Here is a 13603-nt window from a genome sequence, read left to right on the forward strand (position 1 = left end):
CCTATTTTTATGGGACGCAAGGTGACCAAAAAACAACAATTCTGGCATTGTGAGATTTCAACCAGCCCTTTAAGCCTTCTGGCAGGGCTTAAAGGGGGTGTCTGGGCATGGGTCCGCCACTAACACTGTAAGTTATGTAGTGCTGATGGCGCCGTAGACCATATAGTGGCTCTGCTGCAGTACTGCAGCTCTGCTCCTATTTACTTTGAGTTGCTGTGTTGCAGCACGGCCACTATACAGCGTACGGAGCCATCGGCTTCCGGCACCGACACTGCATAACTTCAGATGCCGGAGGCAGCTGATCAATTAGGGGTCCGTGTGTCGGACCTCTATCAGTATAAAAACTGCCCCATTCCCCGAACAACCCCTTTTAATAGAAGCAGAAAGACGAAGACCTGGGGGTCTTCATTAGGCCCTCAAGCTACCAGTACAATCATCGCACACCCCTCGTGATTGTGTCGCAGACAGGTCAATGAAATGAGAGAGGCATGCCCCCTCTATCTAACAGCTTAGATGCCACAGATACTATTCTCCCAAGACCTCCAAGAGGTTAAACAGCAGGGATCAAAGTTAACTCCGATCCTGTCGGCTGTTAGCGCAAGGAAAACGCTGCTATTTAGAAGAGCGGACCTTAAAGAGGCTCTGTCACCAGATTCTCAAATCCCTATCTCCTATTGCATGTGATCGGCGCTGCAATATAGATAACAGCAACGTTTTTTCTTTTTAAAACGATCATTTTTGGCCAAGTTATGAGCTATTTTATATTTATGCAAATGAGCCTTTCTAATAGACAAATGGGCGTGTATTGTATTTTTAGCAACTGGGCGTGTTTACTTCTTTCACTGCACAATCTCACTGTGCTGAGGATCATGCTGGGCTTGAACAATGAGAAGTGTAGGACACTGATTAGTCACTGATTGGTCAGCCTCATACACTCCTCTGTACAACACCCAGTTGGTAAAAAGTAAAAAACACGCCCAGTTGTCCTTTGAGAAACTCATTAGCATAAATCTAAACTAGCTCATAACTTGCTCAAAAATACTGCTGTTATCTACATTACAGCGCCGATCAGATTATGTAGGAGACAGGGCACATATAATCTGGTGACAAAGCCTCTTTAACCCAACTGCTGTCAAAATATGTCCTGTCAATTTTGCTACAAGGACAGGTTTGTTTTTTTCTTATGGCACCATAGACATGTCCTTAAAATTCATCCAAAAATAATCTCCGTACCTGTCATGTCCGAGTAGACTTTGTGGCATAGTCCAACTGGAGATTTGTACACCACAGAAGTGAATGCTCTACAGAGACAAGGGCCGCATCTGGTATTGCAGCTCATTCTCATTCAAGTCAGCATCTTACATCATTATCGCTCTGCAGGCATTCGATACAATTCTCAAATCACTCATTACTTCTGCTGGGATATTAATTTCTAGGGAATCGGTCAGCAGTTTTAAGCCCTCAAAACTGCTGACAATGCAATATACAGGAGGTGGAGTGCAGCTTAGCCATACTGGTGTGGTCAGTCATGCAAGTTGCATGACCGAGAAATCTACATTTTGATGTCCCCGGCACCGAGATTGCATGTGTTACGAAGACGGCCTCTCAATGGCCAGTGCTTAGGGCTCTCTTCACTGAACGCTGCAAGTCCTTCTTCGGCTCTAGCGTCCAATCAGGAGACCTCCAGAGCTGTCAGTCAGAGAAGTGTGACACTTGCGAATGTGGCAAGTTGCATGACCGACAACACAGGTATTATTACGCTGCACTCTCTACTGCTTCCCCTTCATTCCTGTCACTGCTCTGTACTGTGAATTAAGGAATGAAGTGGAAGCAGCACTCATGCAAGACCCGCAGCCCCTTCAAAACAGCGGATCGGCAAGGGTCCCAGGAGTCGGACCTCGACCAATCAGATATTGATGGCCTATCCTAAAGAGAGGCCATACATTTTTAGGGACTTGTCAACTCCTTTAAATAAGTTTGATAGTGGATGAAGTCTGCAGTGATTGAAAAGCGTTATTGGATGTAAATATCCAATCACCTTCAAGGCACCAATTACAACCTTGTTTTAACCTGAATTCAAATTATATGGACAAGCATTAATTTCAGGTGATTATAATACATGCAGCTTGCAATACAGGGAATTGTAGGTCTAAAGGCTGTAATACACATATACCAAGGTTCTAGAATTGGAACCCAGAAGGTGTGAGAAGAAAATCTTGTACAGATGACGATCAAATCAAATTTTTGGAGGAAATAATTTTGAAAAGAACTGGGACGGCTTGATCAAGCAAACAGGTTTTCTAGTTTGAAGGTTCCTGTGAATTCACGTTTTCTTAAGCATTCTACTTTTACCTCTCTTTTAATTTATTGTTGGGCATTTATTTAACAATGTCTCAGATGTCTCATAATGAGGAGAAGAAGGGGTCATTTATGAGTCTTAACATGTGATGATAAAGCGCCTTTGCTCACAAAACTACTGCCACACTGTGAGCACGAATAAGGCTTCTCCCCTGTGTGTCGTCTTCTGTGTACAACAAGATCTGAATTTCTGATGAAACGCTTCCCACAATCGGAACAGGAAAACGGTTTTTCCCCTGTATGTATCCTTTGATGTATGGCAAACACAGAGCTATTAGCAAATTGTTTTCCACACTGAGAACAAGAATATGGCCTCTCTCCTGTGTGGCTTCTCATGTGTACAGAAAGATCGGAGTTTCTCATAAAACACTTCCCACACTCTGAACAGGTATAAGGTCTCTCTCCTGTATGAGTCTTCTGGTGCTTCAGAAGTTGTGAATTACTGCAAAAACATTTCTCACATTCTGGGCAGGAATATGGTTTCTCCCCTGTGTGGGTTCTCTGGTGAATAACCAAGCTTGAATTACAAAGAAAACATTTCCCACATTCTGAACAAGAAAACGGTTTGTTTCCAGTGTGGTTTCTCTGATGTTGGGCAAGACTTGTGTTTGTGATAAAGCACTTCCCACATTCGGAGCAGGGATACGGCCTATCCCCTGTGTGAGTCTTTAGGTGAATGACAAAAGCCGAGCTAAGCGAAAAACATTTCCCGCAATATGAGCATGTATATGGTTTTTCTCCTGTGTGAGTTCTCTGATGCTGAACAAGACTTGAGCGGAAGGCAAAGGATTTCCCGCAGTCTGAACAAGAATATGGTTTCTCCCCTGTGTGAATTCTCTGATGTTCAACAAGATGGGAGCTGCTGGCAAAACACTTGCCGCATTCAGAACAGAAATAAGGCTTTTCTCCTGTATGGACTCTGCGATGTACAATAAGATTGGAGTTCTTAATAAAACTTTTCCCACAGTCCAAACAAGAATAGGGTTTCTCACCCGTGTGTGTCCTTTGGTGTTGTATCAGATGGGCATTGGTAAGAAAACTTTTCCCACATTCCTGGCAAGAGTAAGGCCTCTCTCCTGTGTGGATTTTCTGATGTTCAATAACGCTTGCATTTCTGATGAAACACTTTCCACAGACTGAGCATGAGTATGGTTTCTCCCCCATGTGAATTCTCTTATGTCTTAGGAGATTGGAGTTATAAACAAAACATTTTCCACAATCCGAACAGCGGTATGGCTTCTCACCCGTATGCATTTCTTCATGCTGCAAAAGATGCGATTTTCTTTTAAAACATTTCCCACAGCAAGGACATGAATGCATTTTCACAGTTTTGTGAATTTTTTGATGGTTTAATAGATGAGATTCCATAGAAAAACGTTTCCCACATTCTGAACAACTATAAGGTTTGTCTTCTTCAAGCGCTTTGCTCAAAACCTCCTTAATATGAGGAGATGGATCTTCTGGTGTATAATCAGGTATATAAATAGCTTTGCCCAATGTATTAACTTTATTACATAAGGCTGATTCCTCCTTTGCTTGAGATGGATCTTCAAACGTATGATCTGTGGGTTTATAGATACCATTGTCTGAGTCATTACATGAAAGCGATTCCTCCTTAATATAAGTAGAGAGATAATGTGGAGCACCATCCGTGGATAAATAAACGTCATAGTCTTCGAAAACCTCACATGCCGCCGACAGTTCCGAATGAGGAGATCTCGAATCTTGTTCTGCGTGATCATGATCGGCTGTGTCATTACAGTTTTCTTCTGCAAATATGACAGGTTCCTCCTTAATATAAAAAGAGGTATATTGTACATCATCTGTGGGTCTACAACGGTCATGATCAGATATATTGCTTCTAACAAGTGGGACGGGATCATTACTAGAACTATATTGATGTTGCATGTGATCTCTTGGTGTAGAACCTGGAAGATTGTCTCCACCAAAGGATTCCTGAGTGTCCATGAGATTTCCTTTATCACATGAAAAGGATTCTTCCTTAATATGAGTAGATGGATATTCTGACATATCCGATACATCTTCCTCAAGTTCTGTAGAAAAAAATAAAAAATATAAATTATGTATAATTGGATGGTGAAAATGCTACGCAAGTCTTAGGCCCTGTCACCATCGGGTTTCGTTTGGGGCTTCCGTTCATCCATTCTGTCAGAGGAACAGAAGAACGGAAAGCCGAACAGAAACTATAGCTTCTGTTTGCATTACCATTGATTTCAATTGTAAGGCTGGATTCACACGATCATGTTCGGTCCGTAAAGGACGGAACGTATTTCGGCCGCAAGTCCCGGACCGAACACAGGGCAGGGAGCGGGGCTCCTAGCATCATAGTTATGTACGACGCTAGGAGTCCCTGCCTCGCTGCGGGACAACTGTCCTGTACTGTAATAATGTTTTCAGTATGGGACAGTAGTTCCACGGAGAGGCAGGGACTCCCAGCGTCGTACATAACTATGATGCTAGGAGCCCGGCTCCCTGCCCTGTGTTCGGTCCGGGACTTGCGGGCGAAATACGTTCCATCCTTTACGGACCGAACATGCTCGTGTTGAGTTGCATTCCGTTTCTTTCCGTTCCATAAAGTTTCCGTCTTTTTCATGGAAACAATAGCATAGTCGACTACGCTATTGTTTCTGAGCAAAAACATCAGAAACTGTACAGAACGAAAACCAACTGCAACATTACCATTGAAATCAATGGCAATGCAAACGGAAGCTATAGTTTCCGTTCAGCTTTGCGCTCATCTGACAGAATTGATGAACGGAAGCCTCAAACCGAGCCCGACGGAGATGTGAACAGGACCTTAACCCCTTAATAACCAGCCTATTTTAGACCTTAATGACCAAGGCATTTTTTACGTTTTTCCATCGTCGCATTCCAAGAGCTATAACTTTTTTATTTTTGCGTCGACATAGCTGTATAAGGTCTTGTTTTTTGCGGGACAAGTTGTATTTTTTAATAGCACCATTTTGAGGGACATATTATTTATTGATTAACTTTTATTAACTTTTTTTTGGGGGGGGAATAGAAAAAAACCTGAAATTTCGCCACTCTTTTTCACGTCTTAAATCTACGCCGTTTACCGTGTGATATAAATAACACAATAACTTTATTCAGCGGGTTGTTACGATTGCAACAATACCAATTTGTATAGTTTTTGTATGTTTTACTACTTTTACACAGTGAAAACACTTTTTTTTCAAAATTATTTGTTTTTGTGTCTCCATATTTGAAGAGCCGTAACGTTTTTATTTTTTCGCCGATGCGGTTGTATGAGGGCTTTTTTTTTGCGGGATGATTTGTAGTTTTTATCGGGACCATTTTGGAGTAGATGCGACTTTTTGATCACTTTTTATCACATTCACAGAAAACAGCAATTTTTCCATAGTTTTTTATTATTTTTTTTACGGCGTTCACCGTGCGGGTTAAATAATGTAATAGATTTATAGTCGGGGTCGTTACGGACGCGGCGATACCAAATATGTGTAACTTTTTTACTTTATTTTGGTTTTTTAATAGTAAAGCAGTTTGTAAGGGGAAAAGCTAGGTTTTTCATTTTTTTTTTTAAATCAACTTTATTAAACTTTTTTTTTACTTTTTTACTAGTCCCACTAGGGGACTTTAATATGCGATTCTGCGAACGCTATTATAATACACTGCAATACTTTTGCATTAAAGTGTATTATGCCTGTCCGTTTAAAACGGACAGGCATCTGCTAGGTCATGCCTGCGGCATGATCTAGCAGGCATTCGTTCCGGGCAGACCTGGGGGCCTTTATTAGGCCCCCGGCTGCCATTGGAGACACAGATACTCGGCGATTGTATCACTGGGTGTCGGTGGGATGAGAGGGAGCGCCCTCCCTCTCCCCAAAACCACTCAGATGCCGCACTCGCTATTGCGCACCGCATCTGAGGGGTTAAATGGGTGAGATCGATACTAATATCGATCTCACCCGGCAGAGCAGGGATGCCCCCAGCCCTCAGCTGCCTCTGGCAGCTGAGAGCAGGGAGATTTGACGCTCCCTGCTCTGTTTACTTTATCCTGATGCAGTGCCGTAAAAAGGCATATGCATCAGAATAAAGCCCGTTAGTGGTCGCCGTGAAAAGGCTTATTGGCGGTCACTAACGGGTTAATGGACTGAGCGATGTTGTGTAATGGCTGCAGAATAACAACATATGTGTAGCCCGAGTCATGCTGACTCTTTGCCCTATAGAGTTGAAAGCTCAATATACCTGCAATCATATAAACCGCAAAGTCAGAAATTTTTACAACAGACAAGTACAATTTCTTAAACGACGAGTCACTGATATATATATACGTCCGGAGAAGGTGCTAGTTCCTGCATCGTGACACCGTACCCCGAAGATCAGCAGTGGAAGCCTCGCTGTTACACAGCTGTGCTCCTCCCGCGATCCGAGATAACTTTGATCCCTGAAGTTTAAGCACATGGAGCCTTAATATAATTATAATATAGTTTTATATTTAATAATGTCACAATACTAAGAATGCTTGGATCCATTACGGCTTTTGTTATCGCCCCACTGTAGAGGTCTCCTGAGGTAGATATGATGAACTCCTAAATTATTTAAATTATCTGGCAATTTTATTTCTTCTCTCTATTATTTTTTTTACCTTCTATCTTCTTCTGCCTCTTTGTTCAGAGTCAATCCAACAAGCCCTATAAGATTCTCAATGTAGAGTCTGTCAGATACACTTTACTTTGAGCAATAGCTGGGTAAAGTTTTAATATACAACAATATTTTACACAAACATGGCTGATTAAACCTCTTAGGCCTCATGCACACGACCGTAGTGTTTTTCTGGTCCGCAAATTCCAGCACCGTGTTCCGTGAAATGTACTCCGCAGTTCATCCGTATGTAATCCGCAAAATGCAGGTAAAAAACAAAAGCCTAGGTAAAGCAGGATGACGACAGAACTCATTCCCGGTCGTCGCCTAGCAACACTTACGCAAATCCGCAAACTGTGGTTGACACACGGAGGTGTACCCGCATTTTCCAAGGGCCCATTGACTTCTATGGGCATGTTCGCATCGAATTTGCGGGCCGTAATAAGACATGTCCTGAGTTTGTGCGGCACAGATTTGCGGACATGCAGGGACCCGTGAAAACACGGATAGTGTGTATGGGCCCATAGAAATGAATGGGTCCACAATTCTCCCGCGGATTTTCAGGGGGAATTGCGGACGCAAAAACACGTTCGTGTGCATGGGGCCTTACCGGGTGATGTGAGGGGCCGATGGTCCTCCATCATGACGTCCCTGTACAGATCCCTCTTACCCCATGATGTGAGGGGCTGGTGGTCCTCCATCATGACGTCCTTGTACAGATCCCTCTTACCCGGTGATGTGAGGGGCCGGTGGTCCTCCACCATGACGTCCTTGTACAGATCCTTGTGTTCTTCTATATACTCCCACTCCTCCATGGAGAAATAGACGGTGACATCCTGACATCTTATAGGAACCTGACACACAATGAGACAGTCATCATCCCGACACCTTCATAGCGTTACTATATACAGTGAAGGAAATAAGTATTTGATCCCTTGCTGATTTTGTAAGTTTGCCCACTGTCAAAGTCATGAACAGTCTAGAATTTTTAGGCTAGGTTAATTTTACCAGTGAGAGATAGATTATATAAAAAAAAATAAAAAACATCACATAGTCAAAATGATATATATTTATTTGCATTGTGCACAGAGAAATAAGTATTTGATCCCCTACCAACCATTAAGAGTTCAGCCTCCTCCAGACCAGTTACACGCTCCAAATCAACTTGGTGCCTGCATTATAGACAGCTCTTACATGGTCACCTGTATAAAAGACTCCTGTCCACAGACTCAATTAATCAGTCTGACTCTAACCTCTACAACATGGGCAAGACCAAAGAGCTTTCTAAGGATGTCAGGGACAAGATCATAGACCTGCACAAGGCTGGAATGGGTTACAAAACCATAAGTAAGACGCTGGGTGAGAAGGAGACAACTGTTGGTGCAATAGTAAGAAAATGGAAGACATACAAAATGACTGTCAATCGACATCGATCTGGGGCTCCATGCAAAATCTCACCTCGTGGGGTATCCTTGATCCTGAGGAAGGTGAGAGCTCAGCCGAAAACTACACGGGGGGGAACTTGTTAATGATCTCAAGGCAGCTGGGACCACAGTCACCAAGAAAACCATTGGTAACACATTACGCCGTAATGGATTAAAATCCTGCAGTGCCCGCAAGGTCCCCCTGCTCAAGAAGGCACATGTACAGCCCGTCTGAAGTTTGCAAATGAACATCTGGATGATTCTGAGAGTGATTGGGAGAAGGTGCTGTGGTCAGATGAGACTAAAATTGAGCTCTTTGGCATTAACTCAACTCGCCGTGTTTGGAGGAAGAGAAATGCTGCCTATGACCCAAAGAACACCGTCCCCACTGTCAAGCATGGAGGTGGAAACATTATGTTTTGGGGGTGTTTCTCTGCTAAGGGCACAGGACTACTTCACCGCATCAATGGGAGAATGGATGGAGCCATGTACCGTCAAATCCTGAGTGACAACCTCCTTCCCTCCACCAGGACATTAAAAATGGCTCGTGGCTGGGTCTTCCAGCACGACAATGACCCGAAACATACAGCCAAGGCAACAAAAGAGTGGCTCAAAAAGAAGCACATTAAGGTCATGGAGTGGCCTAGCCAGTCTCCAGACCTTAATCCCATCGAAAACGTATGGAGGGAGCTGAAGATCCGAGTTGCCAAGCGACAGCATCGAAATCTTAATGATTTACAGATGAGGAGTTGGCCAAAATTCCATCTAACATGTGTGCAAACCTCATCATCAACTACAAAAAACGTCTGACTGCTGTGCTTGCCAACAAGGGTTTTGCCACCAAGTATTAAGTCTTGTTTGCCAAAGGGTTCAAATACTTATTTCTCTGTGCACAATGCAAATAAATATATATAATTTTGACAATGTGATTTTCTGTTTTTTTTTTTAAATATAATCTATCTCTCACTGGTAAAATTAACCTAGCCTAAAAATTCTAGACTGTTCATGACTTTGACAGTGGGCAAACTTACAAAATCAGCAAGGGATCAAATACTTATTTCCTTCACTGTAATGTCCCAGCATTCCCGGTAGTCCTCACCTCTCCGGTCAGCAGATGAATGATCTTGTTGGTGAGGTCTAGGATCTTCTGCTCGTTGTTTCTCCTATGGATCAGTGAGTGAAGCTTCATGATGGGGGTCTCAGTGCTCCATCCTTCTGATAAACAGGGATTCACAGGGTCACTGGCCTTCTTCACAGGTCCATAGTCCTAAGATAGAAAAAAAAAAGCCTAGAGAATACACACCATATGGACAAAAGTATTGGGACACACCTCTTAATCATTGAATTCCCTGTTTCATTCATTCATTGCCAGAGGCGTATAGATCCAGCACCTCGCCATGCAGTCTCATTTACAAACACTTGTGATAGAACGGGTCATTCTAAAGAGATCACTGAATTTCAGCGCGGTCCAGTAATAGGAATCCACCGTTGTAACAAGTCAATTCATGAAATTTCTTCCCTCCTAGATATTCCACCATCAACTGTGAGTGATATTATTGTAAAGTGGAAGCGTTTATGAATGAAAGCAACTCCGCCACGAAGTGGCAAACCACATAAATTTACAGAGCGGGGGCGCATAGTGTATAAAAATCGCCAACGCTCTGCTGACTCAATAACGGTCGAGATCCAAACCACCACCATTAATACCTATAGATTTAGAATGGGATGTCATAAAAGCTCCTGTATGTGTTGGTGACCCAATATTTTTGTCCATATAGTGTATGTCATGCACCATAATGGTCTGTAGGCCCTTGTGGTTGATACTAGTGAAGTCTTGAGACTTTATTCCCAGAATACCTCAGCTCTCAGAAAATATCCCAGATTAATTTTAAAAAAATTAAAAAATAAAAGAGTGCGTGTTGTCATAAGACAATACTCCCTGAATCCCTCACCTCTCCAGTCAGCAGGTAGATCATTTCCAGGGTTAGGTTTAGTATTCTCTTGGTCATCTGTCTCGTGTCTTCCTCCATACTCAGACCTGTGTGAGAGATGTGTACAGGATATGCACTTGAACATAGGAGCGTTGGTAAGGTCGGGGGCACTAACCCAAAGACATATGCTCACCACCAAAAAAATAAAAGATATACATATATATATATACGTATGATAATATAGCTCCGAATAATGCAGCCAAATAATGGTCAGATATCAGTTCTACACAGTGAAACGTGACAACAGTACAATTACATCCAGTGACTCACAGGTGGCGTCTTCTTTGATTGTAGTCGTTCGCTTTTCTTTTCTCTATCCGGGCTCAGGCGACCATAAAGACTTTTTCTAGACACGACTCCTCTGTATACACAAACTCCCTACCCCTAACGCCCTTCTCACTGTCCCTACAGAGTAAAAGTGCCACCTTTTGTGCCCCACAAATAATAATTCCACATTGTGCCCACCACAAAGTAATAATGCCTCCTTTGTGCCACCCAGTTAAAGTACGCTCCTTTGCACCCCCACACAGTAATACCCCCTTTGTGCCCCCCACAAAGCGTTAGTTGTCCACACACAGTGCCCCAACACAGTAAAAATCCCCCCTTGGTGTCCCCCACAGAATAATAATGCCTTCTTAATACCCACTTTGTGCCCCTCATATGAGATGTACATTAGTCACAATTATTCACTTTACATTTTGGAGAATTTATAGCATCTTAATAACATGAATGAACTCAACAGCTCTAGTACGCACCCAAAAGTCAGTGAACCACCTGTCCTCTATCCGCGCGGTATCACTGACCAGTCCGTGTTCTGTGATGTGTCCGGGGTCGGTATTTTTTTTTCCCCCCGTTAATAGTTGGAAGCGGAACCTTAAATTGCGTTCATCAGGGAAGACTATATAAGCAGCAACTTCCGGCTCGTGGAACGCAGAATCCGGAAGTTATTTGGAGTGCAGAGCACGGATGTGGTACCCAGTTGATCATATAGGGGGAGAGTGATGAGGACGGGATGTATAGAGGCAGCTCATGTGCCGTCCTCTAACTGCAGTTGTCATGTGGTTTTATAGCACTTAGCTCGATGGAAGCCAAAACAATATTCCATGGGTCCTGGGAAGAATGAATGGAAGCGCCTTGGATCACGCGGTCACGTGTCTCTAATGACACGTGACCGCTTTCAAGCCTCTTCCAGAGAGAGCAGGGGAGACGCTAGAAGCGGCTGGTCTGGGGGTGTGCTCGGAGGGGGTGTCTGTGTTGGAATTGGGGTCTGTGTTGATGGTGGTAAAGGGGGTCTTGGGTGTACTGAGGGGGGGGGGTGTCTGTGGTCGGTATAAAGGGGGTCTTCTCTTTATTGAGCAGGGTCTGAACCATGGGGAGCAGTCTATCGTAGAGGGGGGACTATAAGGAGCAGTCTATGTGAGAGAGGGGGCCATGGCGAGCAGTGTAGGTGAAGTTTAGGCATTCTATGGAAGCGCTTAAGCTGAAATAATAAGGGGCTTGCATGTGGGGTCTCCCCGAGGTTCTGTGTGTGCATGCAGTGGTCCTGATTGTGTATCCTCGGGGTCCTCATTGTGCATGCGGGGGTCCTGAGTGTGCTTGCGGGGCTCGGGTTCCTACTGTGTCTGTTTGACTTTGTAAGGGGCTGAAGACTGTGTACAGTAGATGGGGGAGGGGCTGCAGATGATAAATTATGTGACACCCCCCCCCCCCCCCCACCATCGTAGATTACACCGCAATCTACCAACCTTTTATTTTATGTAAGAACCGGACCTCCCTTGTATTATACAACAATAAAGAATTCTGTATTTTTCCTCCTTTGGGCATTTAGGTTATGTTCACACGTATTTTGGGGGAGGAATATCTGCCTCAAAATTCCGTTTGGAACTTTGAGGCAGATATTCCTCTCCCTGCATGCCGATTTTCGCGGCGATTATCGCGCCGTTTTTCGCCCGCGGGCATATAACAGCGAGAAGTACGCTTTCTCCTGCCTCCCATTGAAGTCAATGGGAGGTCAGAGGCGGAAGCGCCCGAAGATAGGGCACGTCGCTTCTTTTTCCCGCGAGGCAGTTTTACTGCTCGCGGGAAAAAGACGCCGACGCCTCCCATTGAAATCAATGGGAGGTGTTCTCGGGCCGTTTCTGCCGAGTTTTGCGACGCGGTTTCCGCGTCAAAAAACTCGGCAAAATACCCCGTGTGAACATAGCCTTAGATGTATTTTTCCGAGGTCAGAAAGCTTTGGGCTTGTTCTCTATAACTGAAGAAAACGCTGATGTCAGTCATACATATGGAGTAATAATAAATAAAGCTGCCTGTGAAAGACGTTTTTCAGTCACAACAATCCAAAGACAAACGTCAGGGCCCTCGTAGGAGGATATAGTATAGATATATATATAATTTTCCAGAATTAGAAAAACGTGGCTGCTTTCATAAATAGCGCCACGTCCACAGGTTTTGTGGTGATAGAGTTATTATTAGGACCAGCAGCTAATATCCAGAGTAACCGCCGTGTGCAGCACGGACAGCAGTAGACGGGCGGGTGTGATCAATAAGCTGCTGGTCGGTGGTCTCCGGTATCTGGCGCCGTGCTGACTGCAGTGCATCCAACATTTGCCATAGAGCGAACAAGACGATCGAGGTCCGACAGATGCTTAACGCTGCCGCCACCAGCTTGTGCTCTTCCAGCAATGGTCGCCGGGTGTTTGTTCTTTGATGTTTCTCGCCTGACGCGCCAACGTCCATCCGTTCCATGAAGCAGAAAACTTAACTCATCGGAGAAGACAACGCTTTATTAATCATCAGTGGTCCAAATCCGATACTGCCGTTCAAATTGATAGCAAAGGAGCAGTGACCATTTGTCTGCTTCGGAGCCCCATACGCAGTCGGGTTCGCTGAACTGTTGTATTAGACCCACGTCTGGTCGCCCCCTGGCTAATTTTCACGGTTAGTTGCTCCACTGCAGCGTCTCGTTCAGCCCTCGCGCACCTTCATAGCTGACGTTCACCTCTCACATCAATGGTACATGGAGCTCCGCAGTTTCCATGTCAGTTATTCCCAGTGGTGCCATTTGTCCACTCACGATACAGTTTCACCACAACAGCGCGCGAACCGTTCACAAACTGCGCTTATATATGTCACTTTCACATAAAGTAAACTGCTTAATTATGTCTGGAATATCAGATGATGTTT

At 44.1% G+C, this 13603-nt stretch overlaps 1 protein-coding gene across 6 annotated transcripts; it reads right to left on the reverse strand.

Annotated features, from left to right (window-relative positions):
• Nucleotides 1-839: 839 nt before the first annotated feature.
• Nucleotides 840-11316, reverse strand: LOC142663682 (uncharacterized). 6 transcript variants are annotated; one of them, XM_075842437.1, is made up of 5 exons: nt 11173-11316; nt 10379-10464; nt 9526-9693; nt 7673-7856; nt 840-4412 (listed from the first exon to the last, which is right to left on the reverse strand). In XM_075842437.1, the coding sequence occupies exons 2-5, from the start codon at nt 10454-10456 to the stop codon at nt 2425-2427; spliced, it is 2418 nt and encodes an 805-aa protein (XP_075698552.1). In that variant the 5' UTR covers nt 10457-10464; nt 11173-11316; the 3' UTR covers nt 840-2424. The 6 variants fall into 6 exon arrangements, with proteins under 6 accessions (XP_075698552.1, XP_075698553.1, XP_075698557.1 ...); XM_075842438.1 differs by having other exon boundaries at nt 7733-7856; nt 11173-11315; XM_075842442.1 differs by lacking the exons at nt 9526-9693; nt 10379-10464; nt 11173-11316 and having other exon boundaries at nt 840-4149; nt 4245-4412; nt 7733-7818.
• Nucleotides 11317-13603: the final 2287 nt, after the last annotated feature.

This window comes from Rhinoderma darwinii, chromosome 11 (assembly GCF_050947455.1).
Source record: "Rhinoderma darwinii isolate aRhiDar2 chromosome 11, aRhiDar2.hap1, whole genome shotgun sequence".
Classification (NCBI taxonomy): domain Eukaryota; kingdom Metazoa; phylum Chordata; class Amphibia; order Anura; family Rhinodermatidae; genus Rhinoderma; species Rhinoderma darwinii.

What these genes read in the sequence shown, in the direction of transcription:
- LOC142663682 (XM_075842437.1), bottom strand. Translation starts at nt 10,456, where the DNA reads ATGGAGGAAGACACGAGACAGATGACCAAGAGAATACTAAACCTAACC. An exon ending in TCTACCTGCTGACTGGAGAG is followed by an intron (nt 9,694 to 10,378) that starts GTGAGGGATTCA and finishes TTTCTATCTTAG; the next exon opens with GACTATGGACCTGTGAAGAA. An exon ending in CCAGCCCCTCACATCATGGG is followed by an intron (nt 4,413 to 7,672) that starts GTAAGAGGGATC and finishes TTTTTTCTACAG; the next exon opens with AACTTGAGGAAGATGTATCG.